This window comes from Xiphias gladius, chromosome 22, assembly GCF_016859285.1.
Source record: "Xiphias gladius isolate SHS-SW01 ecotype Sanya breed wild chromosome 22, ASM1685928v1, whole genome shotgun sequence".
Classification (NCBI taxonomy): Eukaryota; Metazoa; Chordata; class Actinopteri; order Istiophoriformes; family Xiphiidae; genus Xiphias; species Xiphias gladius.
Genome location: NC_053421.1, coordinates 24,441,981 through 24,469,531, shown reverse-complemented (window position 1 = coordinate 24,469,531; position 27,551 = coordinate 24,441,981). Strand labels below are relative to the sequence as shown.

Here is a 27,551-nt window from a genome sequence, read left to right as displayed (position 1 = left end):
GTCTCCATGTGCCATTCTTTTCTCCTCTCCTTTTTTTTTTTTTTCTCCTCCATCTCTTGTGTTCCTCTCTCTGTCCCGGGCCCCATGCCCAGCCACTAGCCGAGCACGCAGAATAACCAATCCCCTGGCAGCAGGGTCAGTGCCACCCTGACAGGAGGCGGCTGGCACTGGTGCTGGCCCTTTTTTTTTTTTTTTGCTGGGTAAGGGGGTTGGGAAACCTCACTGACCCGTGACAATCCTCTTTTCTGGAATACCCCATGAAGCTGTGGGGCTGCAGCGACCTCGGAGTGGACGGACGGGGCTTGCTGGGACAGGATGAGAGGTTTGCACATACGCAAAACCCAGTAGCTGGATTTATAACTCGGTCAAAAGTGCCCGTGGTCTGTCTGAGAAATGTCCATGCAGAGGTCTGTGCTCGCTGTGGGGAAATGCCTCGCCTGCCTGGAGTTTATGCGTAAGTAAGGCACGTTTGGACTTCACGCGTGCAGCTTTTTAGTCGTTTTCTTGCAGAAACGTCAATGCGTTTCGTCCGGAACCAACGCCGTCCGCGTCTGCTCCCGTGCCAACGCTGCCGGAGCTCCTTGTCCCCTCTGCCCCGTCTCCCAATCGTGGAAAAACAAGCGTTCTTCTCTTTGCCACATCCAATAGCGAAAAAGTCTCGGCCCTGAGGGTGGGATTTCGACACCGAGGGATCCAGTGGCCCAGTGTTTTCATTCGGTTACTGCAGGAATGTGCAGAGGGAGAGGAAGAGGAGTGGGTGTCTGGTACAACAGGGACTGGCCAGACTGGGGAGTCAGGATGGAATTATAAATGCTCTATTCTCAGGAAGGGGGGGGTCCTCATTAATTTTTCCCTCTCCGCGCTCCGGGATCGTTTTCATCTGTCTGCAATGGTCCGATCGGGCCCATAGAGCTGAAAGGTCGGACCAGGTTTATGCACAGTCCCGCTGTGGCTCGTCTCAGCTCGGCGCAGTTACACCGACCGCCACTGACCGTTTTTCACACGAGGACCTGTGCAATGTTTCGGCAGAAAAAAAAAAACCCGCTCCCCTTCCTCCCCTGCGGACACCCGCGAGCTTTTACTCGTAACTCATCCCCCCCGCCCATGAGAAACTGTACGTGTCTCTGCCAAAAAAAATACTTACGACACATCTGGGAAGACTACTCCCATGTTGTCCTGCTTCAGAATGAAGAACCCGTCCGCATGACAGGGTGTCGAACCCCTCGTCTGCCGTGGCGCACTTCGGGTGCGCTTGTTTTCGGTGTTTGCACGGAGCATCCTGGCTCAGGCTTTGCATACGCATGTTCACGCCTGCGTCCCCATCACAACTATCATTACTATTGTTGTCGTTATGTTTATATTTTTATTCCCTCTTAGTTTTCATTAATTTATTTTTTCTTAATGTTTTTAAAACTCTCTGCTTTTCCTCTTGTCGTTTTCTCTTTTGCAAGGCCATTTTGCGATTGCCACTTGTGCAACAACAAAGTCCCTCCATTTTTTTCTCTCTTCCACGACACTTTGAGAGTCCCGGTTACTGGTTACTTTGACCCGCAAACCCCATAATCGACTCACAAACTACAAGGCGTTGCCAGAAGTTAAACTACCCGGTAAAACCGGTCCCACATTGATCCGCAGTGACAGTAAAGTAGTGCTGCGTGTTAATGTAGCAACAATGCAAATCCTGTCAGATAATTTAAAAAAGAAAAAAGTCTGAAAGGAGCCGTTCTGCGGAGTGAGTGCTTTTAATTACACATGAGTACATTGTGCTGAAAATACTTCTCTAATTTTACTAAAGTCAAAGATTTGAATGCAGGAACTTGTAATGACATTGCTACTTTTCCCTGAAGTATCTTGAGTTCTGCCTCCACCGCTGGTGGTGGCCTAATTTTTTGCTTCAGAAAATATCGGTGAAATTCTTCTCATTACCTGTGTTTGTGCGGCCCCTTCAGAAAACACGGTTACAATGAGAAACCCAAGCATAGCGACCCTCAAGGCGGGGAGGATGGACGCGTGCCGCAGAGGTGCGCCGACCTCGGAGCCAAGGCTGCCGCCGGCAGCGCAAGCGCAGGGATGACTTAATCTGTGAAGCACGTCTGTGTTTCGTAGCTGGAGCACAGCAGCAGAGTTTTGAGCAAGCTGTGAACAGGAGAAAGTTTTTGTCCACCGATGTCACGCAAAAGGAAGTGGTATCAAAGCCCATTTCATTTTTCCCACCGGGGCAATCAAGTTTTTGTTTTGTTTTTTTCTCTTTTTCTATTGGATACAGCCTGCTATTTTAAGAATCCAGAGTAATATGCTTTGCAGATGAATGTGATCAGGAAGTTAGTAGGGTGTGTCATGTGTTCACCTTTTGACACAGAATAGGACTGTGAATGAAGTGTTGTAATTTCCTTTTTTTTGTTGTGGTTTTTTTTTTGGAAACATGACACTTAAAATCAGGGACTTATTTCCCCAAGAACATTCATTCATGGTCAATGACTGCAAGGGTTAAAAAGTTGCCTCGGCCTTACGAAGTCCAGTCTTGATTCTGCAGTTTAATATTTACAGCTAAGGACGATCAAGCAGACAACTGTACTATGAAAACTAGGGAGCAGCGGTGGAGGTCACTGAACCTTAGTGAACAGTCTGAATGGTTTGATGAAGTGGCGCTGTTGTCGGGGCTTGTATTGAATGTGTGTGCCTAAATTAAAGTGTCTTTTGTGTCGCACTGCTCTGGGTTCAGATGGACTCAAACAAGACTTTTCCAGAAATATGACGGGACCGAAGGTTCTGTTGACATCAAAAACTGGATGTTTCTCCTGGGCAGAGCGAAAACAGGATGTCCCCTCTGGTTAGAGTTCGGACAAAGGAGCGTCCCCACCGCTCCATGCGAAGGCTCTCGTTCACCAGAGTCGTGTGACAGTAGAAGTAAGTCAAAGGCGGCTTGGCTTCCTGTAACTATGGGGACATTTAGGCATCCGAGGGGCTTCTTCAGTTTTGTTGAATGCGGTGGAGTAACTTCCTAAATTTAACCACGGCGGGTCACTGAGGACATCACTGTCACGAAACAGGAAGGTCAGTCATCACAGTGCAGATGTTTCAGCCACGCCAGTCCTAAAGATCTAGGGACGGCAGTGTTATTCTGTCGATCCAAACTGAAATATCTCGGCATCTACTCGATGGACTGGCACCGAGTGTTGTGCAGGCATTCCCGGTTCCCAGAGGGTAAATCCCCGTGACTTTGGTGATCCTCCTACTCGCCGTGGCACTCGGAGGAAAACCTACCTGCGGATTGCGAGCAGGCATAGGCAACAGGATGCCGGCTGCAGTTCACGTTTACGGCCACCGGCGTCGTTAATAACAAGGGTTCTCCGAATGTTACTTGGCGCCTTTAAAGGAACAGCTCAGTGCGTGTGTGTGTGTGTGTGCGAGACAGAGGGGAAAGTGACGGTGCCGCTGTGTCCGGAGCAGGGAGGTGGTGGAAGTGCTTCAGCTCCTCAAGAGCCAGGCCATGTTCCATCTTCCTTCCAACCACGGTCTGGAAGATGAAGCAAGAGCAGTTAACACACGGGGGTATGTCCTAATCACTGCGAAACCAGCTCTGTATATTAAAAATGCATGATATTAAAAGACTTTCTTTTTTATTTTTTTAAATAGGATTCACAGATTGAACTGGTTAGAAAATCATTCTGTCTATAGTCAAATCGACTACAGAATATTTTATATTGTTGGTGCAGGATGTGAAACCAGGACTTTGAATTATTGCCATAAGTCTTTGAAGCTTAATTGAATTATTTTTGGAATTTGTTTCTATGACTTTATAACAACTCCACCCCTACACACTGCCGCTGAGCTCTTATAAGCAGCATATAAACCTCTAATCGGTGGTTTATAACATATTATAATGTAGTTATAAACAGATATACGTTTTTAATTAGTGTATTTTGTCAACAGCTACAACTCCCCCTCAAGGCACACAGCTGTAATTATACCAAATATGTCCTCATATGAGAAGTTTTAACTGTTGGAAACACCGCAAAACACTTGAAATGTCCCTATATCTGCATATAACCAGTGGTGGCAAAGGTGCTCTGATCCTTTGCTTGAGTAAAAGTACTGATACAACCGTGTAGTTACAAGTAAAAGTCCTGCATTCGTAATTTTACTTAAAATACAAGAGTTTCACCATCAGAATATACTAAAGTACCAAAAGTAAAAGTACTCATTATGCAAAAATGCCCCATTTCATAATAATACATTATATTATTGGATGATGCATTAATCTGTAAGCATCACTTTATCCTGGAGCTGGGAAGGGCGGCGATCTCAACCACCTTATACCCTGCTGGGTAGCTAAATGGATAATAACACATCTTTGTCAGTCACTGTAGGCAACAGTTTACTTTAAGTCCCACTAGCGTTAATAAGCAGTATGTAGGTATTTAATGAATGGTTTATAACACAGTGTAACGAAGTTGTAAGTACATGTAAGTGTTTATTGACGTATTTGTCAACAACTGTAATTCCTCCCGTGGACACCCATAAATGGAGGCTGCTGTATTACAGATGAATGAATGAGCTGTAACAATATAAATATGTCTTCATAGGATTAAAGTGTTGCTAACAAATACTGTACATTAATAAACACGTCTAATAGCTGCGTACAACTACCTGATAGTGTGTTATCAACCGTTTGTCACATTTTTATATAAGCGCTGGATTACCAACTGGGCAAAGCGGGCAACTGCACCTGGGGCCTCAGAGTCCCAGGGGCCCCAAAACCCCCAGGTTTACTCGATATTATTTGGGTCCACATGATTTCATTAATGGCACATTTGTTAGAACTTTGCCCCATTGAATCAAAATATCAGCCGTGTTTGTTCGTTTTCGTCTTGTGCAGATTTTGTGTTTTTCAACTGAGCTCTGTGACCATCAAACTATAAATATTAACGTCACTTCGAGAAGGGGCTATAGCCTCGGGGGGCCCCCGGACCCCTCTCATGGCATTATATCAATGATAAACTTCCTTAAAATGCATGAAAGCATCTTGGGCCGGGCGCCATAACAGGAGAAGTGGTCATGAATATCTAGTATCTTGTATGTGAAGCCAATGAAAAACCGATAGCAAACACAAAATTCGGTTCGGTTCGGTTCGGTCGAACAATCGTCTCATATCGGTCACGTCAACAGGAGCACGCGCGCGCACACAGGCACAGAGAGAGAGAGAAAGAGAGAGAGAAAGAGAGGGAGAGAGAGAGAGAGAAAAAAGGGGGAGAGAGTGAGAGTGAGAGAGAGAGAGAGGGAGAGAGAGAGAGAGAAAGAGAGAGAGAGAGGGAGAGTCGGACCGCACATGGCTCGTGTTGTTGTTGCTCCAGTGATCCACGTGAGCACCGAGCAGCGCTTCTTACTGGCTCGCGCGGGACAAGAGAAAAGGAGGCAGTAGACCTGACACACAACTACAAGACGGTTAGGGGCGAGGGAAAGAAGACACCCAGCCCTGGTTGTCACACCAAAAAGGAAAAAAATAATAAATAAATAAAAAACAAGCAAGCAAGCAAACAAGAAGACAGCCTGTGGCGTTTCAGCGGAGACAGACCGGGAGGAATCCGTTAACCTCCGCATGTCCGAAGGTCGCGGTAAGTCGACAAACTTTAAAAGTATTTCCGTGACAAAGACGCGGAGGTGATGTTTTTTCCGTCGCCGTCCATCGCTGCGTTGTTGAGGGGAAGATTTGCAGCTTCGACTCGGTTCACGGTGAGCTGTTGCGCGCGCGTGTGTGTGTGTGTGTGTGTGTGTGTCTCTTAGAAGCTGCAGCCGTGAACTTGGGCTCCTTAAGCCGGTGTTATTGCAGGGATCCGCGTGAGGAAAAGTTTAGGGGCTGAAGGGCGGGATGGAAGAGGAAATTGGGAACACGCGTGGGGCTGGAGGATTGAGACACACGATCCAGGTCATTCGGAGAATTAGCTGCATGTGACTACCGTGTTTTCCTAAACGGTTGCTCTGGAGATGTGTTCAGGCCAAATACACTTTCACTGTTTTCTTTTCTTTTTCTTCTTTTTTTATCTCACATGTTTGGATTTTTCCATTTTGTAAGCACGTACCGCATGGATTTAAAACTCCTCTTTCCCAGTTTAAAGCTCACACAAGGGCATGCATGTGTGACCATTTTCATTTTCATGTATTTTTTTCATTTTTTTTTTTTTTTTTGAGTGAAAAACGATTAATTTCATTATTGATTGATCTTTCAGTTATTTTTCGGCTAATCATTTCGTCCATAAAATGTCAGAAAGTAATGAAAAATCGGCGTTGTAATTTCCAACAGCCCAATTTAACGTCTTTAAATGTGTCGTTTTTGTCAAACCAACTCTTCGGAACCCCCCAAAAATCCGTATCCTATCACGTACAACAAAGAAACACATCAAACCTGTCACATTTGACAGGCTGGGACAAATATTTAGCATTTCTCCTTTAAAAAAAAATCACTAAAATGATTATTCAATTAAAAACGTAGTTACTGATTAATTTTCTGTCGATCGACTAATTTATCAATTGGCCAATTGTTGCAGCTTTAAACTGGAGCCATCTCAGTTTAGAGCTGCGACGGTTAGTCAGTTAATTGATTGATCGCTTGACAACAAAGTAACATGCAACTGTGTTGTTTTAAATGTTAGTTGTTCTTTAAATCATTTTTCAAGCTACAATTCCCCCAGATTTCCTAGACTCATCTTCTCCAGTGTGCGGATTTGCTGTCTTTCTCTGTTTCATGTCGTAAACTGAAGCTTCTGGGGTTTTTTTTTTGAGTGTTGTTCAGACAAAACAAGACACTTTAAACATGTCACCTTGCAGACTGATCTGCAGGTTCATTGAAAGTGATCTTTAGTCGAAGCCCTGTCTCAGTTTCTGGCCAAACCTGTCATTATTTTTGTACATTTCTTTGACTGCAAGTGATTTTAAAAAAGAAAAAAAAAAAGTGTAATATTAAGTGTAGTAGGATTAGACGAGGGGGAACAGAAAGTTCTTGTGTATGAACAAGAATAAACTATGTTGATATTCAGGTGCAGGTACTGTGCTGGAGGAGTTGAGTGGGGGTTGAGGATAACAAACATACTGGGGAGTGGGGGAAGGGGTTAAGACTACAACACAACACAACCAGCCACCTGAGTGTTCTGTCTTGTGACTTTATACAAAATTAATTTCCATTTGACGTTGTGTTCCCCTTTTATTTGTCAAAGGCTGCCGACAGTCACACACAGTCCAAAGGAACGTGCTGACTTGGCTTGGATTGTGTGTCAGTGTTCAGGCGTGAGTTTGGTCTTCAAAAAAACAGAATAAAACCGATCAGTTGTTGTTCCTGGTTGATTAATACCATTAAAAATGAAGACATTTTGATAGAAATCAGCCGTTTTGACCCTGTGGCTGAAGGAACGGTTACTTCTTTGTTCTTGCAGCTATAGATTGTGATGTGTAAGAACACATAAGAGCCGGGTTACATAACTCTGAGCACTTCGTTTCACGTGAAATGTAGACACTTAGCAGGAAGCGGGTGGCCCGAGGAGGAACACCTTTAGAATAACATTCCAGCATGACCTCAGACTCAAAGCGAAAAGAGGGAAGTTCTGAGAGACAGCGTATGACGAGGTTTAGAGTTCCTAGGTGCAGGGTTACCCAAAAAAAGTGTCTCAAACTTCATTTGTGTTGTATGAGGGGACATGGGAGATGCAGACGCAAGGATGAGGATTCATTTGTAGTCTATAAAAGATCTGAAAATGGGGAAAAAATGCCCCAAGTTGTCGGTCCTTCAGCCCCTTTAGGTACAGTTGTGATTTTTGTGGTATTAGGCTATATAAATAAAATTTTAATTTGACCCGGCGTGATCTGCTTCTTTTGTCTGACAGGAAGTCTGAAACCAGCAGATATTCAATTTACATTCATATAAAACGGAGAAAATGCATAAAAACCCTCTAGAGCGGAAGCGATTAGTGGATCGACAGAAAAGTTAATATGCAGCAATTCGAATGACCAGTTAATTATCAAACACGTACCAAAACCCCCTGCTCACAGCATCTCTTCAGTATTGAAAATAATTATTAGTCACATCCCCAAAATCCACTCAGAGAATGCTTGATAAAATGACTTAAAACGATTAATCTAATCAAAATGGTTGGCGATTAATTTCATGTTGATTTACCAAGCGTTTCGGCTCGAATGCATTTGAAGGAAAAATCCAACCCAAACACATGTGCTCTGTTAAAAATTGAGAATTCCGTTTTTTGGCCTTGGTTAGTTGTTTGTGAGCTGCGGTTATTTTTTGTTTTCAATAATAGTCGTAAGCTGTCACATTGAAATATTTTAATTAACTGGCAGCACATATCCGCCGCCTCTCTCCCGAGAATCAATGCCTTTTCAGCACTGATGTTCAAGAATACGTAGAAGAATCATTGTAGATCCCGTTTCTCACTGAAAGTAGTCTCTGGGAATCTGGGAAAATTCTCTCAGATTAAGTGGACGAAAGTTGGCACATGATTGACCATAATGAATAATCGTGACACGCCTCATGACTGCTCTTGATTTCCCAAAAATGTAAATTATTATTCATTGTGCATTAACCAAAAATGAGCAGTAACCAGTTATTTATGGGTTTTTCTCTCCTGGGCTGAACGTGTTCAAGCAGGACAGCGGAATGCTCCATAGCTTAAGCAGAAGAATGAGGCGAGGCTGACATGGACACACGTGCCCTGTGCTGCATCCATCTCTGTGGGAAGCATGCTCTGTGCATAGCCGTCTTATTGTCAGCCCCTGGCCAATAGGGACGTCCTTCTGAGAGAGGTCACGTGACGACGTCACAAGCGAGGGTAAAGAATGTCAGACATCAGGAGAGGAACAAAAAAAGGAAGGAAATGTCGCTAGCGTAAATGCATGATTGAGACGGGACCTATAGGTAACAGGGGCGCTCTGGCGTTGAATGTGAGGTAATGATATTTTTTTTGTGGTCGCCGTTGATCACGTGAGCAGAGTAAATACCCTTTCACAGATGAGCGCCGCTCTGTACACACCATGAAAACGGAAAAAGGGGCAATTTTTTTCTACGTTGCAGTCAGAAAGTATCAGGACAATGAACTGTTTGTCATTTGTTCCAGCTCTACTCCAGCACACTGGATTTGAAATGAAAGCGGTGACTATGAAATTGACGTGCGGACCCTCAGCTATAAAGGAGAAGTTGCCTCTTTCGAAAATAGTTGTTTGCACACATGTCTGCTTCATGTGTAGCACACATGTCTGTGTGCTACATAAGGAGCTGCTGCCCGCAGCCAGCCAACTTAGCTTAGCACAAAGACTGCCATGGATGTATTAAGAGAGCTGGATATGACGCCGCCACTCAGCAAATTTTGCCCAGCGCTCACTAGTGCTATTAGAATTTAAAAATGTACTTGAGGCCCCAAAAGCACGAGCACTTTAATAGAGCTGGCTGTCATATTTTGTATTTGTAAAACCTTTCCCAGAAACTGGAAAAGTCAGTTTTATTCTGGTGACGTCATCTCAGTGTAAAGTCTGTGGGCCAAGCATGAAGGCGCGGGCGGGTCCTGCGGGGGAAACGCTATTGTTATTTTGCAGTGGGTTGCACAACACGAAATCAAACCCAGAAGCCAGAAAGATACAGATTGGTTGACAAAGTAAAGGGAAAGACCACCATTAAGTGTCTTAGTCCGTTGCCGGGTCACCACGAGCCTCCATAACAGCTTCACTGCACCTTAGTATAGATTCTCTAAGTGACTGTAATTCTGCTAGAGGTGTAAAAGGCCATTCCTCCAAAAGATGTTCCCTCATTCGGGGTTCCGATGAACGCGGTGGAGGGCGCTGTCCAACACGCCGCCCCAAAAGCTCTTGTAGGTGTTGGGCTGGGTTAAGGCCATAGCTCAAGATTTACATGCATTTAATACTCATCAAACTGTTCAGTAACCCCCCCCAACCAGCCCTGTGTGCAGGCATCAGTGGTTACGTTTCTCCGCTCACATGCTCCGGGGTTTCCTCTCATTTGCCACCTCCCTGTAGAAGATTGTCTTTCGGTCACTTCATCTAGTCGTTGACTGTAAAGGAGGTGCAAGCAAATGTAAAATACTAAATTAATACGTGATGATTTTCTTTTTAAACATTACTTACTCGTAATGTTAAAAAAATTTCTGTCGTCTTGAACCCAGGGAGCATGTACAATAACGGCTAGAGTTCATTTGAGGTGAATGTAAACACCCTCAAATTAAAGCAGATGGTCAGCTCCTACACCTTCTTCTCAAATCTAACAAACTGGACCCAACACAACAACAAAAAAAACCCGTGTCCCCACTTCCTGACCGCCTGCACCATATTTCCTCGTACTGTGTCAAAATTATGACTTTGTTATTGTGGAAGACAGTAAAAGATATGATCAGCGGATGGACATTTTCAGTTTCTGTTTCGCATTTAGTCGTGAGGCCGACGAGCTGCTTGGCAAATCCACGGTATCACAGAGGGGTTACAATAGCTGTCACACAGCTGAAATTATGTTTAGTGAAGACACACTGTGGTCTGACCATTTTTGGCAGAGATGTTACAGTGTGCTGAACGCTGATAGCAAACAGTTCTTTTAATCATTTTATACATGTATAACCACACCTCACAACACCCCCTCTTTCCTCTTTGGCCTCGCCAAGGCTTTCTCAACCAGGACGGGAGGAGCCACATCATTTCTCTCAACTTTTTTCTTTTTTTTTTAAAACTGAGCATATTTATATATTTTTTTCAACATTAGATTAAACACTTCTGTCCGTGTGTGTGTGTGTGTGTGTGCGCACGTGTTTGAAGGGGAATCGGGTTCACATTCTAACCTAGAGCCTTTACAACTTTGTACTTCCTGGGTCGCCGACCTCTGTGGCGCCACAGTGCAGAAATGTCACCTGGTGTCGTCTCCGCGGAGAGCCCGTGTCCTCCAGAGTATGTCCACATTAACTTCGAGACAGCTGTCAAAAATCGTCTGTACATAACAACAGCAGTCTTGACCATGTCTGGCTCCTCGAAAGCTGCGTTCGGCTTCATGGTGTCCCTTTCTTTCATCTCGCCTCTCATGGCCAGTTATAATCTCATGCTGTATTTGTATATAATACTTTATAGTGTACAGGATATTGAGAGAGGGAGAGAGAGAGATATTTTACATGCATAGAAGTAATATTCAAATCAGTCACACAGCTAGCAAAAAAACCCATCCAAATCTCAAGTTGACTATTCAAATCATTGGCACCAGATGATGCTAATGAGCTGAATTCAAATTAGCTTTTTTTTTTTTTTTTTTTTTTCCACACTGCAGTGAACCCAGTGGCTTTTTCTGGCTATTGTCATCAACACAAGCTTTGGTCTTGTGTACGTTGTTGTTGTTTGTGTGCTGCTGTGTTTTCCAGCCACGATGAAAGCGTGACCCGTGCCAGCGTGCATCCATGTCAGCGCACAGAGAACTTGTGCATGTTCTCCGTGGTTAGGATAGTGTGTGTGTGTGTGGGTGTGTTGTGTGTGTGTGTGTGTGTGTGTGTGAGTGAGTGTGAGGTGCCTCATTTCCATCCAGCACAGCGTGTAACAGTCATCCCTTGGCCCCTGTACTCTCAGGGCTTTGGTCTCCACAAAGCTCACTCTGTCGCAGTTAACAGGCCGGGGCCTGCAGCTGGGTCGCAGTGGGCGGTGGTCGCCTCTTGTTGTTCCCACAATGCCAGAGGGGAGCCCCGCAAGGTAGGAGCTGTAATCCTGTCAGGTCTGGGGAGAGATGCCCAAACTCTGGTGAGACACAGGCCGGCCAATAAAACAGTCAGGGTCACGGTCTAATGAAAGCTTTAGCTTTCCATTTGAAAATTATGAAGAAGGTAAGAGTCAGATGAAAGTTTAGGATTCGTGTCTCTTTAAGTCTGAGATTGCACCACCAGTAATGTCCACTTGTTTATTTTTGAAAGACGAGTATTTGTCTGCTTGACCCAATTTCTGTTACAAACACGCTGTATAATTACAGCAAATCAAAAATGTCCCTGCAGTTTATGATGAATGTCATGGTGTATTAATAACAAGAGCAGATTCTTTGTGTGTGATTGTGTGTGTGTGTGTGTGTGTGTGTGTGTGTGTGTGTGTGTGTGTGTGTGTGTGTGTGTGTGTGTGTGTGTGTGTGTGTGTGTGTGTGGGCGTGGGCGTGTGCGGAGCTTGACCTCACAGGACATTTTTTATAGAGAAAAACATGTAGAGTTTTATGAGAATATAAAAGAACTTTAATTTATTAAGGGTTTATCCTTTTTTAATTACGACCATTAGAGCCCAACCCAAACTGGCTTTTTGAGGCTGATGCTATCAATGTATTGGCTGATATTCGTTTTTAACATAAAGCATTCCTTACATTTGGTTATTATAAGAATTATAATGAAAATACGTTGTGAGCAGGACATTTTACAGTTACACAAACTTGTAAGTGCAGGGGACAAACTATGTTATGGTGACACTATTTCCAAATTACCTATTGAATTTCTATTTCTTTTTCTTTTTTTTCCCCTTTTTTCCCCATTTCCAAGCGTTATTTCCACCTCATTCTTCCAGGTACATTCTACTACCAAGTACACACATCAGCTGACATGTAGGCTTTCTGTGATGCGCTAAAAATGGTTGATAATATCAGCCATGCCGGTGTGTCAGTTCGGCTCTAGTGCTTGATCTGGCAGGGAATTTGTAGTACAGAAGGAAGGGTGGAGGGTTATTTGTTTATTTAAACTAATTTAAAAATTTTAAAATTGAATCCCATGTTTTTGTCCCTCTTAAGTAACTTTTTGAATATTAAAATAATAAAGTTTTACCAAATATACTTCCTACTTGCTCAACTGCAGATGTGCAAGCTTGATGGGTAGTGTTGTGGTGGTACAGTTTGTCTGTAAAATTAAAAACATGTTGTGGTGAGAGAAATTGTTATCTGATGACGTTTCCCTTCTGCTGACAAGAGAAGGAATGCTTTGTGGAATAATAGCTCTCACAAACATGTTGTTATTATCATACTTGCATTCTGTCACAGGCAACTGCAATATGACAATGCCAGGCATTCTTCAAATTGATGTCTGGGTACATCTCAAGAGCAGCCACAATAGGAGATTGTTCTCAGTGTCAGCTCCAGTCAACAAAGGCATCGCATTCGAGGACTCTGTCATATAAACTTTTTCGTGTTGGTGTAACATTTGCCCTGGTGATCATCACCCCAGAGGTGAATCCGGACCGCATTGTCCAGAAATCCAGTATGTCGCAACGGTGTCGGTGGCCTTTGTCGACGGCGTCGAACCGAAGACCGAAACAAACCAGATGGTGCTCAGTTCGTTTTAGTGAGGACAGAAAGGATAAGAGTGCAGACTTCTACCAGGAGTCTGCTACATCACACACTGTAAAACAGTCAAAGGCTCCAGCAAATACAGAGTACACAACTACGGCTATTTTCTGGGGTCAGGGTAAATGTCAAGAATTATTGGATATGTTATCCTACATAATATAAGTAGTCAGTTGAACCTTCTACAGAAAAAAAAATCCCGTTGCCAGCTAATCAGTTTTTCTTTGAACAACCGTACAAAATGAAAAATGCAAAGCATGTACGACATACTGTATTAGTTCGTGCTTCACGCCTGCAGTCTCATCTTCCTTGCTGCCGCCAGTGCATTAAAAACGCTTGAATGGAAGCTCACCTTCTATTCAGCTGCGGACACACTACATCACAAACATTTATTTTATGCATAAAAAAAAGATTTGAACACGATAAGATTTAGTCAGAGGAGTAAGTGAGGGTTGTTTGACAGCAGCGTTTCAAGAGCAGAACATCGCAAAGTCCTTCACACGAAAAATAGATAAATTAAATGAATAAAGCACCAGACATGAAATACAGACTTAAGAAGAGTAAAAACAACGTGCAAAAATTACACAATGCTTTGTAAAGGTGCCCACAATAGAGCTGAAACGATCAGCAAAAATATCATTCACTGGTTCCAGTTAAAATACAAATATTCACTGGTTTTCTGTGTCTTGTATGATAATACTGAGTGTTTTGGGTTTCGGACTGTTTGTTGAACAAAACAGGACATTTAAATGTGGTAATTTGTGCACTAATAAATCATGATGGGCATTTTCCACTATTTTATAAACTATTTTATCAGCATTTTGTAGGCATTTGCAAAATATGAAATTTTATTTACAAATGATTGACTGAGAGATTAACTGATTATGGAGATAGTCCTCTGTAGTCACAGTGTCCGGAGTCCAAAAGCCAGAACCTCCAGAGCCTCAATAGCACAGAATCCTTTGGTTTTAAGCCTTGAGTGGGGAACAACCAGCAAACCCTGGACAGAAGACCTCCGAGACCTGCAGACGACGCAGGACTGCAGTAGATCTCGATTGCGGGTTCTAATGTGCCCGGCCGTGCAGAGCGATAACAAGACTCCGGAAATGGTTGTGAGATCAAGATTCAGATTTTCCTGCCGCTGTCGGATTGTGAGTGTTTGTTTTGTGTGTCCTTGCAGTGTTTCCAGTGTGGCGGGGGATCGGGGCCAGTAGCGGCGTCGGAGGTGGGTGGAGCCAGGGCTGGGGACGCTGCTTGCGATGGGAGCCCGACGGTCCGGGACAAGTGGCCCGGATCCCAGTGTTTGACTACCCTGTCTGGTTAGTCCGCTGTCGCGGCGGACGTGCCAGGCTCAGGGAGGTGTGTCAGAGAGGGAGGGGTGCCATCAGACTGCCCACAGAGATGCTCAGCATCAAGCTTCCCCAGCTCTTTGACATTCACCAGGTCCCCAAGGTAACGAAGCAATAAGCCCTTCTCTACGAGGTTTACTGGGTATCTGGAAGCTTTTCTTCGTTTTTTTTTTTTGTTTGTTTTCTTCCTCATCCTGAATACCAATACCAAATGGCCTGTGGTGATTCTCAGTTTAGGGAAATAACCTGCCGTACCTGTCGCCACCTTCGCAACATCTGTATGGGACAGGTCATGTAATCTCTATGATCGCTAAGGGTGAATGCAGTGGAAGTTACAGACAATTTGGCATTATTTGGTGATTGTCATTGTCAGACGAGTCCCTGTTAAGTTAGTAAGTAGCCTCTTACTGAAGTTTGTTCTGGGTGTGGTGTTTTTTCTAGCTGAAATATTCATCTCATGTCGGGAAACTGTTCTTAAATAAAGCCTCCTGGGACACTGAATCAGCGTAGGCAGTTTGTAAATTGTGGTGCAAATAAATCTTGCATGCATCATGGTCATTCGTTCTACAGTGACTGGATTCTAGAGAAACTGTGCAGCCCACTTAAAGTTGCTTCTTTTTTCTCTGTATTTTATTTGGTAATGCTTTATTTTACAGGGCCATCCTTTTGGAATAATTTTCCTAGGAGGTCATTTGTAAATACAAAGAAAATAGGACTGGTCTTGAAAGGAAATGTCCATATAAACACAAGTAAATATTCATTCTTTAATCATTTAATATTTGAATCCTCCACATTGTTGTATTGTATGCCTGCCTGCCTCGCTCAATTGGAACGTGTATAATTTTCCCCTGTGTTTAGTAGCAAATTACATGGCTCTTTTAAGGAAACTTCCAAGGAGATGATTAGGAAATGATATATCCATGAAATACAGTGTTAACTTCAATTTTTTAATTTAATTTTTAATCCCCTGACATTGTCTTATGTAATGCATGTTTCAGACTACTTGAATTCCTTATAAAGGTATCTTACGTAATGCCAGAATCTAGTAGGTTTGTCTGTCACTGCATGAGCCGGCGTGAGGTATGTCTTGGTGCTGACGGCACCTGAACACGTACAGTAGAGTAACTTGTCTGCAACACATATTTCATGAACAGGAGTTGTCATGGATCTAGCTTTACGCCAGCTTTACAAAACCAGCGGATGGCATTATCCCTTTGTGCTGAGGAGTTGTATCGTCACGTGTTCAGTAGCACAGATAACGATGGCACCTGCCCATATAAGCTGGCGGCCCAGGTGCCTCATTAAAGGAAAATGACTGGAAGTCTTACGGAGAAATTTTTTTTTTTTTTAGATAAAACACACGAGCAGGGGTTTGTGTTTTTGGCCAATCATGTAAAAATCCAGTTTTGCCATGAAGCTTTCCTGCTCATTCATTTGCAGCATTTTCCACAATGGCTTAATACAACCCGAGACAGTAAAGTGACAGCAGGAATGGTTTGAATCTCTGGTGGTGGACAAATTTGTATTGTCTCAAAACCGAGTAACAATGCACTATTACACTCTGTAAATATTTCCTGTTAAAAACATGTCTGTCATCGATCGCCCCCTCTATCTCTACGTCTGTGTCACACTTGACCAATTGCTTCCTGAAACCGAGCTACTGTAAACAGTGTCCTCTCCCCGTAGCCTTACCCAAATGTATACACGTGCACAACGGACAAGCCGCAGGATTTTTAGCATTCACACCTCGGGTAGCAGAGACACGTGGTAGCTGATTGGGGCAGACAGAGTGTCTACAGGCGGCAGAGCCCTGCAGTTCGAGCCTCTGCGTTGGCAGGCGTCCACCCTGCTGTACGGACGTAATCTTAGGTGATAAGAGGTTATTGTTGTGGCAGTTGTACGTCACATATCCAGCGGACACTTTCGGTGTCAAGTACTAAAAATATGTGTCCTTGATCCTCTGCAGAGTTTATAGATTTGAGTTTCTTGTAGATTAGTTTGTTTGTTTGTTTTTTTTATCTTCGTCTAACTATTCCCGTTAACGTTCCACTGTCAGAAATGAAAAAACGCATCAGCTCCTGTGCGTTCGAGCGAGATCTTTTTGGAGAGACCAACCAAACCATCAGGTTTTTAGAACAGCAAATGCAAAAGATTATGCAAAGTTAGTTTAGGTAAAATAATGCAAGTGATGTACCAGTCAGTGATAAACAAGGAACACAGATATTTATTTTAGAAAGATACTTTGTGGGCCATGCCTGTGGAAATTGGACTTGTCTTTATATTTTAACAGCATACGTTAAAGTAAAACTCAGCTTAATAATCACTCGTATGTTTAAAACATGTTGACAGATCCCATCAGAGCTGAAAGTTGCAAGGCATAACTTAAGATACCGAAATGCTCTGCAAAGTCTGAGGTCAAAGGCCAAACAAGTTTGGAATAGATCAATAGATTGACCGGGCTCGCGTATCGGCTGATATTGGCTTACCGCAGATATAGGGTTATCGGTGTATGTGTTGGCTGGTAAGTAGTTTGAAATGACAGTAAACGAAATGCTCAGAATTACAGTGGGGTCCAAAAGTTTGAGGCCTCCTCCTTTAGAAACAGCTACAAAGTTTATCCACCAGAAAACAAATGTAAAATGGCTCGCACAGCACAAATCCCTGTCACAGTCCTTTAATAACCAAATTAAGGGGTTACTGTCAAAAATGCTTAATGTTCTGTATTTATGTTAGAGAATTAATATCATCTGGTATATTGTCATCTCTTTTTTTTTTTTAATTTTAATTTTTTTTTTAAACTCTCAAATATTGATATTGGCCTCACAAATCCAGCGTTGGTGGGGCTATAGTTGCTCTGAAGCATAAATGACAAAGGTATGGTTCTGCACGCGCTCCGCCGGCTCCCTTTCTCCCCTCGGGAGCAGGCGAGGACTGAATTTCTCCCCCATGGGGATCAGCAGAGATTTGTACAGTGTCATCGTTCACCTGGACTGTCTGGTTGTCCCTCAGGTGTTCAGGGAGGACAGCATCATCTCTGGATACCGCCACCCTCGGAGCTCGGCGCTGGACTGCGTCCTCAGCAGCTTCCAGATGAACAACGAGACGATCAACATCTGGACCCACTTCTTGCCAACATGGTGTGTGTGCAAAAGCATCATTACAGTGTTCTCTGGATCTAAGTCAAACACGCGCCAAAAGTCTTCATTTGTCACGGTCACCTTCATTTGATGTCCCATAATCAAAAGCTTAGTTTCACACTGGGTATTTTTTTTAGTGCACTTAACAAAAGTGTTACCATTGCCCAAGACCAGCATTTATCACCGTGTGCAACGTGGTTCCAGTAAATTATTTTAAACTAAAATAGCATGAAAAAAAAATCTATAGTTATATACAAACATAACATACATGCATAGACATACTGTAAATAGGACACAGTCAACCACTGTTCATAGTCCTTTTCCTAATAAGAAGAAATAGAAGAATTTTTTTTTTTTAATCAAAGCCCAGGTTACGGCTGAATCCAGAAAAAAAATCTTGTATTCAAGACGACAGTTAAATGAACACGTGTGTTTTCTTTGCAGCTGTAAAAACATGAAGGGAGTTTTTAAGGATCAGTAGAATTATGACGGATCTTTGTTTTGTATCTGAGATGTAATTCCTTAAATTCTACATAGTGCTGGAGAAAAAAAAAAATCGACCGGTGGATAAAACATGTTTTTAGGATTTTTCGATAGGTGGGAAAAGTCCATGGTGTTAGAAAAGTCCAAGCACACCAGCCGGGAAGAGCATGGGACAGTAGTAGTCAGAGAGATTTTGTTTTTGAGCTGAATTGATTATTATAAAGGAATAAGACGAGGCTTTTTTTGTGTCCCAGGTATTTCCTGTGGCGTTTCTGTGTCCTCTGCTCCACTATGAACTTCCTGACCGACAGCTACACCTGGCCCCTGCTGGTGTACATGCTGCTCATATGCATTTACCCCTTCACCTCCAGCTGCGCACACACCTTCAGCAGCATGTCTCCAGAGTCCCGCCACATCTGCTACTTCTTTGACTACGGAGCGCTCAGCCTCTACAGCCTGGGTAAGACTTGGGAGTTGTTTTGGGGGCAGGGGTTCGGGTTCGCCGCAGAGCTCCGGACAGCGGGGACCGTCTTGAGCTCAGAGGGCGGAACGAGTGATTGTCTGAGCTCCTTAAACGACTGGTGCCGAGTTTCCCTTGAGCAAGGCAAAGCACTACAACGAGTGCTTCATTCTGCTCAGTTCAAATTTGAATTTGTTTTCAATAGTACAAAGACCTCATTGAAAATCAGAATTAAAATTGCTATTTGCAGAGCAAACACTGAAGTTTAATCCTTTCTTGCTTTTATTTATTTATTTTTGAAGGAGTTTGCTGCAGAATAAGCAGCTCATTTGCCTTTTCTCTCCATTATTATATTAATATTCTATTTCTGGGAGATTTTCTGAGCTTGCAACATCACAAAACCCTTTTTACTGTAAACTCTGGTGAGCAGCCCTCTAGTTTTAGGAAGGATTACAACAAGGCACAAGAGCATATACATTCAGTGTAAATCCTGTGTGATTTTGTTTTTTTTTAATCAAAACATCACCGTTATGTTGCATTTTTTTGGAAGGGGAAAAAAGTACAACTAGGGCAGGAAAAGACTTGCTTCTTAACAAAATAAGCATCAAGATCAGCTTTTTTTTTTTCTTTTTCCAAAAGTGGGATTTATCTAAGCTGACTGCATGTGGGTGAATTGTTGAAATTGAGTCAGAATATCTTTTTCCTGCAAACGAAGGGCTCCGTGCGCTGAATCCAAATGCTCCGACCCCTCGGCAGTGTTTTGTTTTTCCGTTTATTTCGTTTCACACCAACATGCAAGTTGGTGTTCTCTCAGTCGGCCCAAATAAAGTAAGCTAAAGGAACAACTTAATGTCCAGGACGTACTGTCCTTATTGAAAAGTAACACCATTGCACTGACCGCTAACTGTTTGATGCAAAGAGGGTTGTTGACAAAGTCTTCTCCGTCAGCCATCCCCAGGTTAACTTTTTCCCCTTGTGTAAACTGACTAGTGGAAAGCTCCAAATTCATCTGGATTTCATCATGTTTAAGTCACGGTGCGCTTGTGTTTTCACCCATGCAAAGAATGGAAAATTTGATCAGAAAGACAAGCACCTGCAATATTACACGCAGAATAAGCCTGGTGCTCCTCCTCGGACCCGAACCCTGAAAGGACTGAAACCATAGCAAAGTCGGGCGGCTTGTTTTACACAGAACAGTCCTGACAGGTGAACTGACCAGAAAACATCTTAATAGCATTAACAGATTACTGTTTGAGAACCGGCAGGTTGAAATAAGATGAAAGCCGGCTTATTATTTATTCCATTTCTACTTCCAAGACCACTGACCTGACATTTTTTAGGGGTAACTAGGAGATTAAATGTTTTTTTAATCCTGTAATATGTTGTTTGCATGGCAGATGAGATAGCAGAACATTCAAAGCCTCTTATCATCGCTGTGAGTCTCAGCTGGATGTGATCAGGACCTGTCTAATTTCTTTATCATTTGAACCCATAAGTACTAATATCTCCTTTCTGCCTCCTTCCTGAGAAACGATTTGTTCCATTGCTGCTCTGTGTCCCAGACAGTGTTTGTTTGGGCTCACAAACATTTCTCCTATGAATAATATTTTTATATTTAATATTTGAATACTCGTTGTGGTCGACAGCATCTGCTGTCACTGTCTTGTCTGTCTCCTTTCAGGCCAGTACGCACAGTGCACGCCAGAGACAGATCTATTGTGTTAGCACTCCACCTTTAGAACCAGTCAGAATTGGGTTTTAACGTGACCCAACCGTATGCATTACTATATGCATCACTGTATATGATCAGAGCTGCACAGATGTGTGTGTGCATTTCAGATTAGGGCGTGTTTGTCCTTATGGGAGTGTTTGTGATCCCTACACCCTGACCCCACCTGCAGACCAGCAGTCAAACTTTAACCAACATTAACTGAGGGCGTCTTCTAGATGACGTGGCTCCCTGGCAGCCTTGATCCTTTATCTATCACGAACCTTCTTAGCGCCAAGATTTATCCAGTTTTAAAATGTTCTGTCTCAGGGATAAGAACTGCAGGAGGGTTTTCTCGCTGCAGGACACAGAGTTATCACACACTTGGCAGTGTCGTGGCTGCAGTTACAGGCTGAGCCTTGATGAGGGGATTCCTTTGAAACGCACAGTCCAGCAGATGTTGTCGAGGGAAGACGTGAACATCTGCACTTCCTTTTGACTGCAGGTCCTCAGATTGTTCCCGTACACTGAGAAGCTTTCTAGTGTGCAGAGCCTTGCTTGTAAAACAAACTCTAAAATTGCGGACACTAATTATGTTAAATTAAGGATTAAGAAATTTAAAAGCCACAGCATGTAGAACTCCAAATATTCACACTTTGGCGACTCCCAGTGGTCATATCAGAAAAGACACTGTGGGCAGACGGACTGCATCGTTTTTCAGGTGGATTTTCTCACTGCCACCAGAGTAAAAATCTAAAAGTTGTGATCAGAAATACTCAAATGGGTGTAAAGATTTTGTATTAAATGCCATTCTGTGCTCTCTTCCCTTTAATTTCCCCACATAGAAATTTTTTTCCCCCATCCTCACTTTCCTTTCGTCAGTGAATGGTTACTCTGTGTTGGTTTGTATAACATAATTAATAGTTATTAAAGATAAGATATGATGTGTAAGAAAATATGTTTGCATATATACAAAAACACTTTTACCTACATGTGCTAGATACACCTGAATTTAAAAGAAACAAAAGCTGGTGCAGGAGAAGTAGGAAGCTAAAAGCGTATACAAAAACCTCTCCGTAAGACTCAAGGAGAGAGAGACAGAATTACGTTAACCTCTCGGGTCAAATAACTTAACATTTTTATGATGTCCCGTGTTTGTTTTCAGGTTGTGCCATAAGCTACGGATACTATGTCATGCCAGACTGCTGGGTGAACAGCTTCCTCCATCAACATTTTGTCCCCATTGCCGTTGGAAACACATTGTTCTGTACCAGCCTGTCCTGCTACTCCAGGTAAGAAGGGCTTGCATAGAAAATTCAATATTTGAGTTTTGGATTTGCGGGAGTCTTCCGTTTTAGGAGTTAAGGTAAATAGACATCGGCTTTCAGAAAGTATAAAGCTTGAGAGGATTTGCCGGGGAGAATGGAAGAAAAAGCCCAAATCCAGGTGTGCAAAACTCGCAGAGACTTGCCTGGGAAGACTCAAAGTTGTAATTGCTGCCAAAGTGGCTTCTACAAAGTCATAGTACTAAGGGTCTGGATACTTTCTGTAAATGAGATATTTCAGTTTTTTTGATTTTTAATAAATTTGCAGGAATTTCTTTAAACATGTTTTTTTACTTTGTCATTATAGGTTGAGTATGAAATTGATGGGCAAATAAAGGCAATGGTATCAATTTAGAATTAAATCTATAGCATGAAGTTTACAAAAAGTGAGGGGGGCTGAATGATTTCTGAAGCCACTGTATGTTAAACATAAACAAACATGAGTTAAACATAAAGGTCCCTTTTTATCATGAGGCTTGCAGGTTCAAAGGACTGAAAGTAGATGTCAAGACACATAATGCAGTTTTTTTTTTTTTTTTTCTGGAATGCAGATAACCTCTCTGCCACAGTATTGGATTTCTAAAACGCGACTCCTTTATGCCAGGAAAATACAAGGTTTTAGTGCTTCCATCGGACTTCTGCTCTTGCCAGGATGGAAAAGTCTCTGCGACATCATTCACACCTTCACGTGACACCCAAACCCCTCCACTGAAACCCAGACAAATTAAATTCCTTTAGTCTCGGCGGCTCTTAAAGGCGGGGCGAACCCACTGCAGACATTCACTGACGGGAGAAGCCCTGGAGTTATGTCACTGATTCCAGATGAAGTCGGTGTCATCTGATCTGCGTCAATCAGTCCGTAATCGCTTGGTGCACTTATAAAACTTGATAGTAGGTTAAGACGTGAAACAAAAGGTTTTTTGTTTTTTGTTTTTTTTCCCCATCAATATTTGTGTAAAAAGGAAAAAAAAAACCTCTTGATGTATAAACCTAATGCCCAGTTGATTAGCGCTAATGATTCCTCCTGTTATGGTTTTGTTGAGTGGTGGTGAGCAGTCGGTGACAGTACGCCAAACCTAAGTTGGCGTTTCTCAACCGGAACTTACTTACATATATAGCGATACCAATATATCTGCCATAAGCTAATGTTAGCCCTGAGCCAATATTAGCTCTAGTAAGAAGACAAAATAAAGTTAAAGAATACTAATAATAGCTCTACACTGGAAAACTCCACACACTATTGCTGAAACCCAATTTCTTGGGGGGAGGTGTTGCCTCGGAGAAACTATTATTTTTTTTTTTGTATTATTTTTGTTTCTGCATGTATATGATTTTGCTGTCTACAGATGGAAATGTATACCAATAGTTGATTTTATATATATATATTAAAAAAACAAAGGTTTGTGGTTACTGCCCTCTGCCTGTCTCCACAGGTTCCTGGAGTTGCAGTTCCCACAGAGAAGTAAGGCTCTGAGGACGGGAGCGTTTGTCGTCCCATTTATGTTTGACACTGTCCCTCTGTTTTACAGGGTGAGTGTGAAGCACTGGTCACGCAGGTCCGCTGCTGTCCGCGTATTAAAACAGCGTGGATATGTGTCATGTGTGTGCACATTTGCAGTCTCCCCTGACTGAATTTGAAAACTTAATTTCCACCGTGAACTCACTGTATTGTGTAAGGCCACAGAATTACGTAAAAGCAGAGAGCAGATTGGTGCCAGGTTTTAATACTTCCAGCAGGACTTTGGCTTATCAACCCAGAAACTGATTTCCTCTCCTGATTTATTACAAATGTAATGCTGTATGTATTCAATTAATTCCCCTAATCACTGTGATGGTTAGTTTGTGCAATAGTTTGTGGCCGTAACTGGGTCAGAAATTTCATAACAGTGCTATAAAAGTCAGTGCTGATAAAAGTAATATCCGTCTTAAATTTGTGGTGTATTTGGAGTCTTTCAACCAGTACTTTCTCTGCTGTTACCTTTTTTAAATCTGTTGATCCCTAGTGTATTTTGAATAAAAATTTAATTGTATAATCTGTTTGTTTTCCTGTAGATCCTTCTGTGCTGTGGGGGAAGCTGCAGCCCGAACGACGCCTTGTCCAGTCACTGTTACCACCTCCTCTTCGCCTTCCTCACCTGTTTCCTGTTTACCGCACACCTCCCGGAGAGGTTGGCCCCGGGGCGATTCGACTACTTTGGTATGTCCTCCATGTACGCTGCTATAGGCTCTAACCGGCTTGTTCGGCTCAGAACAGCACAAACGAATAATGCTTCAAATCTTGATGTCAGCGAGAAGAAAAATATCCAGAATGACCGCAAATGGATCAACCTCTCCCCTTACTGTGTGAGAAAGTATGAATAGAAATAACGTGAGCGAGAGATTTTGTCCGCAGCGGCTGCAGTGCAGTCGCGGACGGCCACATCTTCACTAGGCAGCTCCCAGGTGTGATCATGTGCAACTTTATGAATCAAAAGTCTGATGCAAAAGAGAAAAAAAAAACTGGCAATGTCCAAATCCTATACTGAACACAATGTTCTGTTAAAAATGACTTTAACAGGGTAGTATAATTAGCAAGCCTTTACCCTCCGCATGGGGCTGTAACTTTTATTTTTGCCGTCTTTTGTCTTTCCCTGCTCTTGAATGTTTCCCCCCCCGCTGACCAGTGGACAATTGGCAAAAAAAACAACGGCCCTGCATCAAACCAGCTTTTGATTTGATAGCGTGTAAACTCATATAAACTTCTCCGCCGCGTTCTTTGGTTATTGTATTGTTTTGTTTATTTTGGTGAGCTTTCACACAATGTCCACTAATGTCGGCACAAGGTTCACACGCTTCCACACACACAGGCTGCATTGTGCGAAAAGAAAAGAGAAAGTAGACGGTCTGCTGATGATGGTTAAAAAGTGCTCAGGAACAGTCATGGCTGGAACGCAGTAAAATGTTCCAGCTGTGAGAACGACGTGCTTCTATCCCCAGATTGAATATTTTACATACACGGATTATTCACTGTTTTAGTCCTTGTGGTCCTTTTTAAAGAGGAATCGGTGTCTTTCTGTGATCGAACACTCAATTTGATCAATAAAACATGACATTATCAATAAACTTAACAAAATAAATGAATTATGAATCACTTTTTTTTAAAAATATGACAGTTAAAATATTATGGATGAATCTGTAAGTGATATTTAAGTTCTTTTTGTGGTCGGACTCTGTGTTTCCTATATCTGTTATCTTTCTTACAAAAGTATTGAGCAAAAGAATGTAAGTATTAAGTAAAGCTGCTGCAGTGTCAACACTGAATTTGGTGAGTTAAGTACTTGAAATGGTGCTTTGAGTGTTAACAGATTTACAGTTTGATTTAGTCAGTAAAAATCTTTATCTTTCCTTTTTTTCAGACCTTGACAGTTACAGCTCTAGTCTCAGCTAACAATTATTTTCATGATCTATCAAGCTGCTGATTAATTTCACAATTAATCAGTTGTCTAAAAAAATAGTGAGAAATGTCTCTTAAAATTTCCCAAAGCTCAAGGTGATGTTTACAGATAACCTGTTCTATTCTAACAGTCTAAAACCCAAAGAGACTAAGTTTACTATTAAAAAATGACTAAGAAAAGCATCAAATTAGCTCATTTGAGAAGCTTGAAACAATGAATGTTTAGAAATTTTGCTTGAAAAATTACAAAAATGATTAATCTATCATCAAATTAGTTGCTGTTGATCGAGCAGTTGATTAATCGACTAATTGTTGCAGCTCAAGTTGAGGAGAAAAGTGAGCATAGGAACGCCACGCGGTTAAATTGGTTAGAAGACCCCTGCAAAAATGCTGCAAAAAAACGTCGTTTGTGTTATCAATTAATCCAACCGTTTCTTTGAGAAAGTGATTCATCATTTAGGCTATAAAATGTCAGAAAATAGTGAAAATGCCTCTACAAGGTGACGTCTTTGAATTGCTTGGTTTGTCAGACACCCCCAACCTAAAGATATCCAAGTTACAATGATCCAGAACAGAGAAAAGCAGCAAATTCTCCCGTTTGAGAAGCTGGAACCAGAGAATATTTGGTATTTTTGATGGATAAATGACTTTCAACAGTTTTATCAAAATAGTCTCAGAGTACTTTTCTGCCATCTGACTTATCTTTTCTGCTCTAAGTGAAAACGGGATTCTCCACTTTTGGTGTTTGGTCCATTTGGCTAACTGTGTGTGTGTGTGTGTGTGTGTGTGTGTGTGTGTGTGTGTGTGTGTGTGTGTGTGTGTGTGTGGTTTTACAAAAACTAGGCTGTGTGCACGGTTCATTTTAGCTCCCGGACCTGTTTGACTCACGCGTTGACTCTTGTCGTCCCTCACACAGGCCACAGCCACCAGCTCTTCCACGTCAGCGCTGTAGTGGGGACCCATTTCCAGATGGAGGGCGTGATAGCAGACATGACGTTGCGGCGGGCGTGGCTCCTGGCCCAGGGAGCGACGCCCTCCTTCCTGGGCACCATCGGGGTGCTGGTCGTCAGCCTCGTCCTCAACCTGGGCATCATCGGTATTTTCAGCGCCCCACTGCTGTGGAAACCCTACCGCAGCTCCAACCAGCCGCACGCACCATCGAGCGAGTGCAAGGAGCAGTGAGGGCGCATTTGCCGCCTATAGCCGCAAAATGGCCGGTCCACTTTCCAAAGGAAAGGTTTGGCTGTTTGTCTGTCTCAGCATTGTGTGTTTGAGATGACTATTAACAGTTCACAGTAGTGCTTGTTTAACACCATTAGTTTTATCATTGAGAGATAAGGTTTTTGATACATTGCGTTAAATGCTACAGCATTTTTCTAACAATGTTACACAGCAGAAGTACATGATCGTGTGTTTACTCAGAAGCTGAGGACCCAGTCACATTTATTGAAGCCTTTTTCTGATGTTACGTTAGGCTTGTGTGTGTGTGTGTGTGTGTGTGTGTGTGTGTGTGTGTGTGAGTGTGTGTGTGTGTGTGTGAGTGAGAGGCTGGAGACGTGTCTACCAGTGTCTTGTTTAATTTATTTTTAATGGTCCCTGATGTGCATTCAGAAAGGCTCTGGGTTGAAGGAAGCACGCTGTAATAACACGACACACGTGTGCCTTACCGTAGGCCTGCGCTTCACTTACAGTGTTTACAGTAGATCACTACAAGTGCGAGTTTAAATCTCAAACTGGAAACATCAAAGGTCACAGTTCACAGGGATGGTATTTTGAGTTAATGACACTTTTTTTTTTTTTTTTTTTTTCCCACGTATCAAGGCCAGACTCTCCTTTACTTCATTAAGGATTTATTGAAAAATGTTCTTTGTAACTGGACTACTTGGTTAGTGTGGTTGTTCTGTGCACGAAGCAGCAACCCCCTCATTCAACTCTACATAATAAAATGCAGATTGGATTGCCGGCTCTTGTATATCCACCTATTGATTCCACTCTGCGCTGACTGGAATTGATTTGCAGGGCCAGTATGGTTCTTTTTTTTTTTTTTTTTTCTGATTGCCCGCCTAATTACGGACCCCACATTCTGCCCTCGACACAGAGGGGGGGGGGGGGGAGGAAAAAAGGTTACAGTGCCAGGGCGATTAAAAGACAGGTACCATTTTTATAACTGTGTGTTTCCATGGCAGCGCTATAGTAGCCCCATGCCCCCTGAAGGTCCTCAACAATTTTTATGTTCTGAACAAATGGCACCACTTTCTCTTGTTCTTCCTTCACACGTCATAAGATCCATTCCGAACATCTATCATGTATAATT

The 27,551-nt window shown here is 42.6% G+C and overlaps 1 protein-coding gene across 2 annotated transcripts; it reads left to right on the top strand.

Moving 5' to 3' along the window:
* Positions 1-275: 275 nt before the first annotated feature.
* On the top strand, positions 276-27,035 carry paqr6 (progestin and adipoQ receptor family member VI). Of its 2 annotated transcripts, none has more exons than XM_040118213.1 (8): positions 276-454; positions 14,523-14,794; positions 17,701-17,828; positions 18,566-18,771; positions 21,645-21,771; positions 23,238-23,334; positions 23,857-24,001; positions 26,154-27,035. In XM_040118213.1, exons 1-8 carry the CDS (start codon positions 394-396, stop codon positions 26,417-26,419), a joined length of 1,302 nt encoding a protein of 433 aa, XP_039974147.1. In that variant the 5' UTR covers positions 276-393; the 3' UTR covers positions 26,420-27,035. The 2 variants fall into 2 exon arrangements, with proteins under 2 accessions (XP_039974147.1, XP_039974148.1); XM_040118214.1 differs by lacking the exon at positions 276-454 and adding an exon at positions 5,382-5,615.
* The last annotated feature ends 516 nt before the right edge of the window (positions 27,036-27,551 follow it).

Coding starts and splice junctions, on each gene's coding strand:
- paqr6 (XM_040118213.1), top strand. CDS start 394: ATGTCCATGCAGAGGTCTGTGCTCGCTGTGGGGAAATGCCTCGCCTGC. Junction 14,795..17,700: donor ACATTCACCAGGTCCCCAAG/GTAACGAAGCAA, acceptor GTTGTCCCTCAG/GTGTTCAGGGAGGACAGCAT. Junction 21,772..23,237: donor AGCCTGTCCTGCTACTCCAG/GTAAGAAGGGCT, acceptor CTGTCTCCACAG/GTTCCTGGAGTTGCAGTTCC.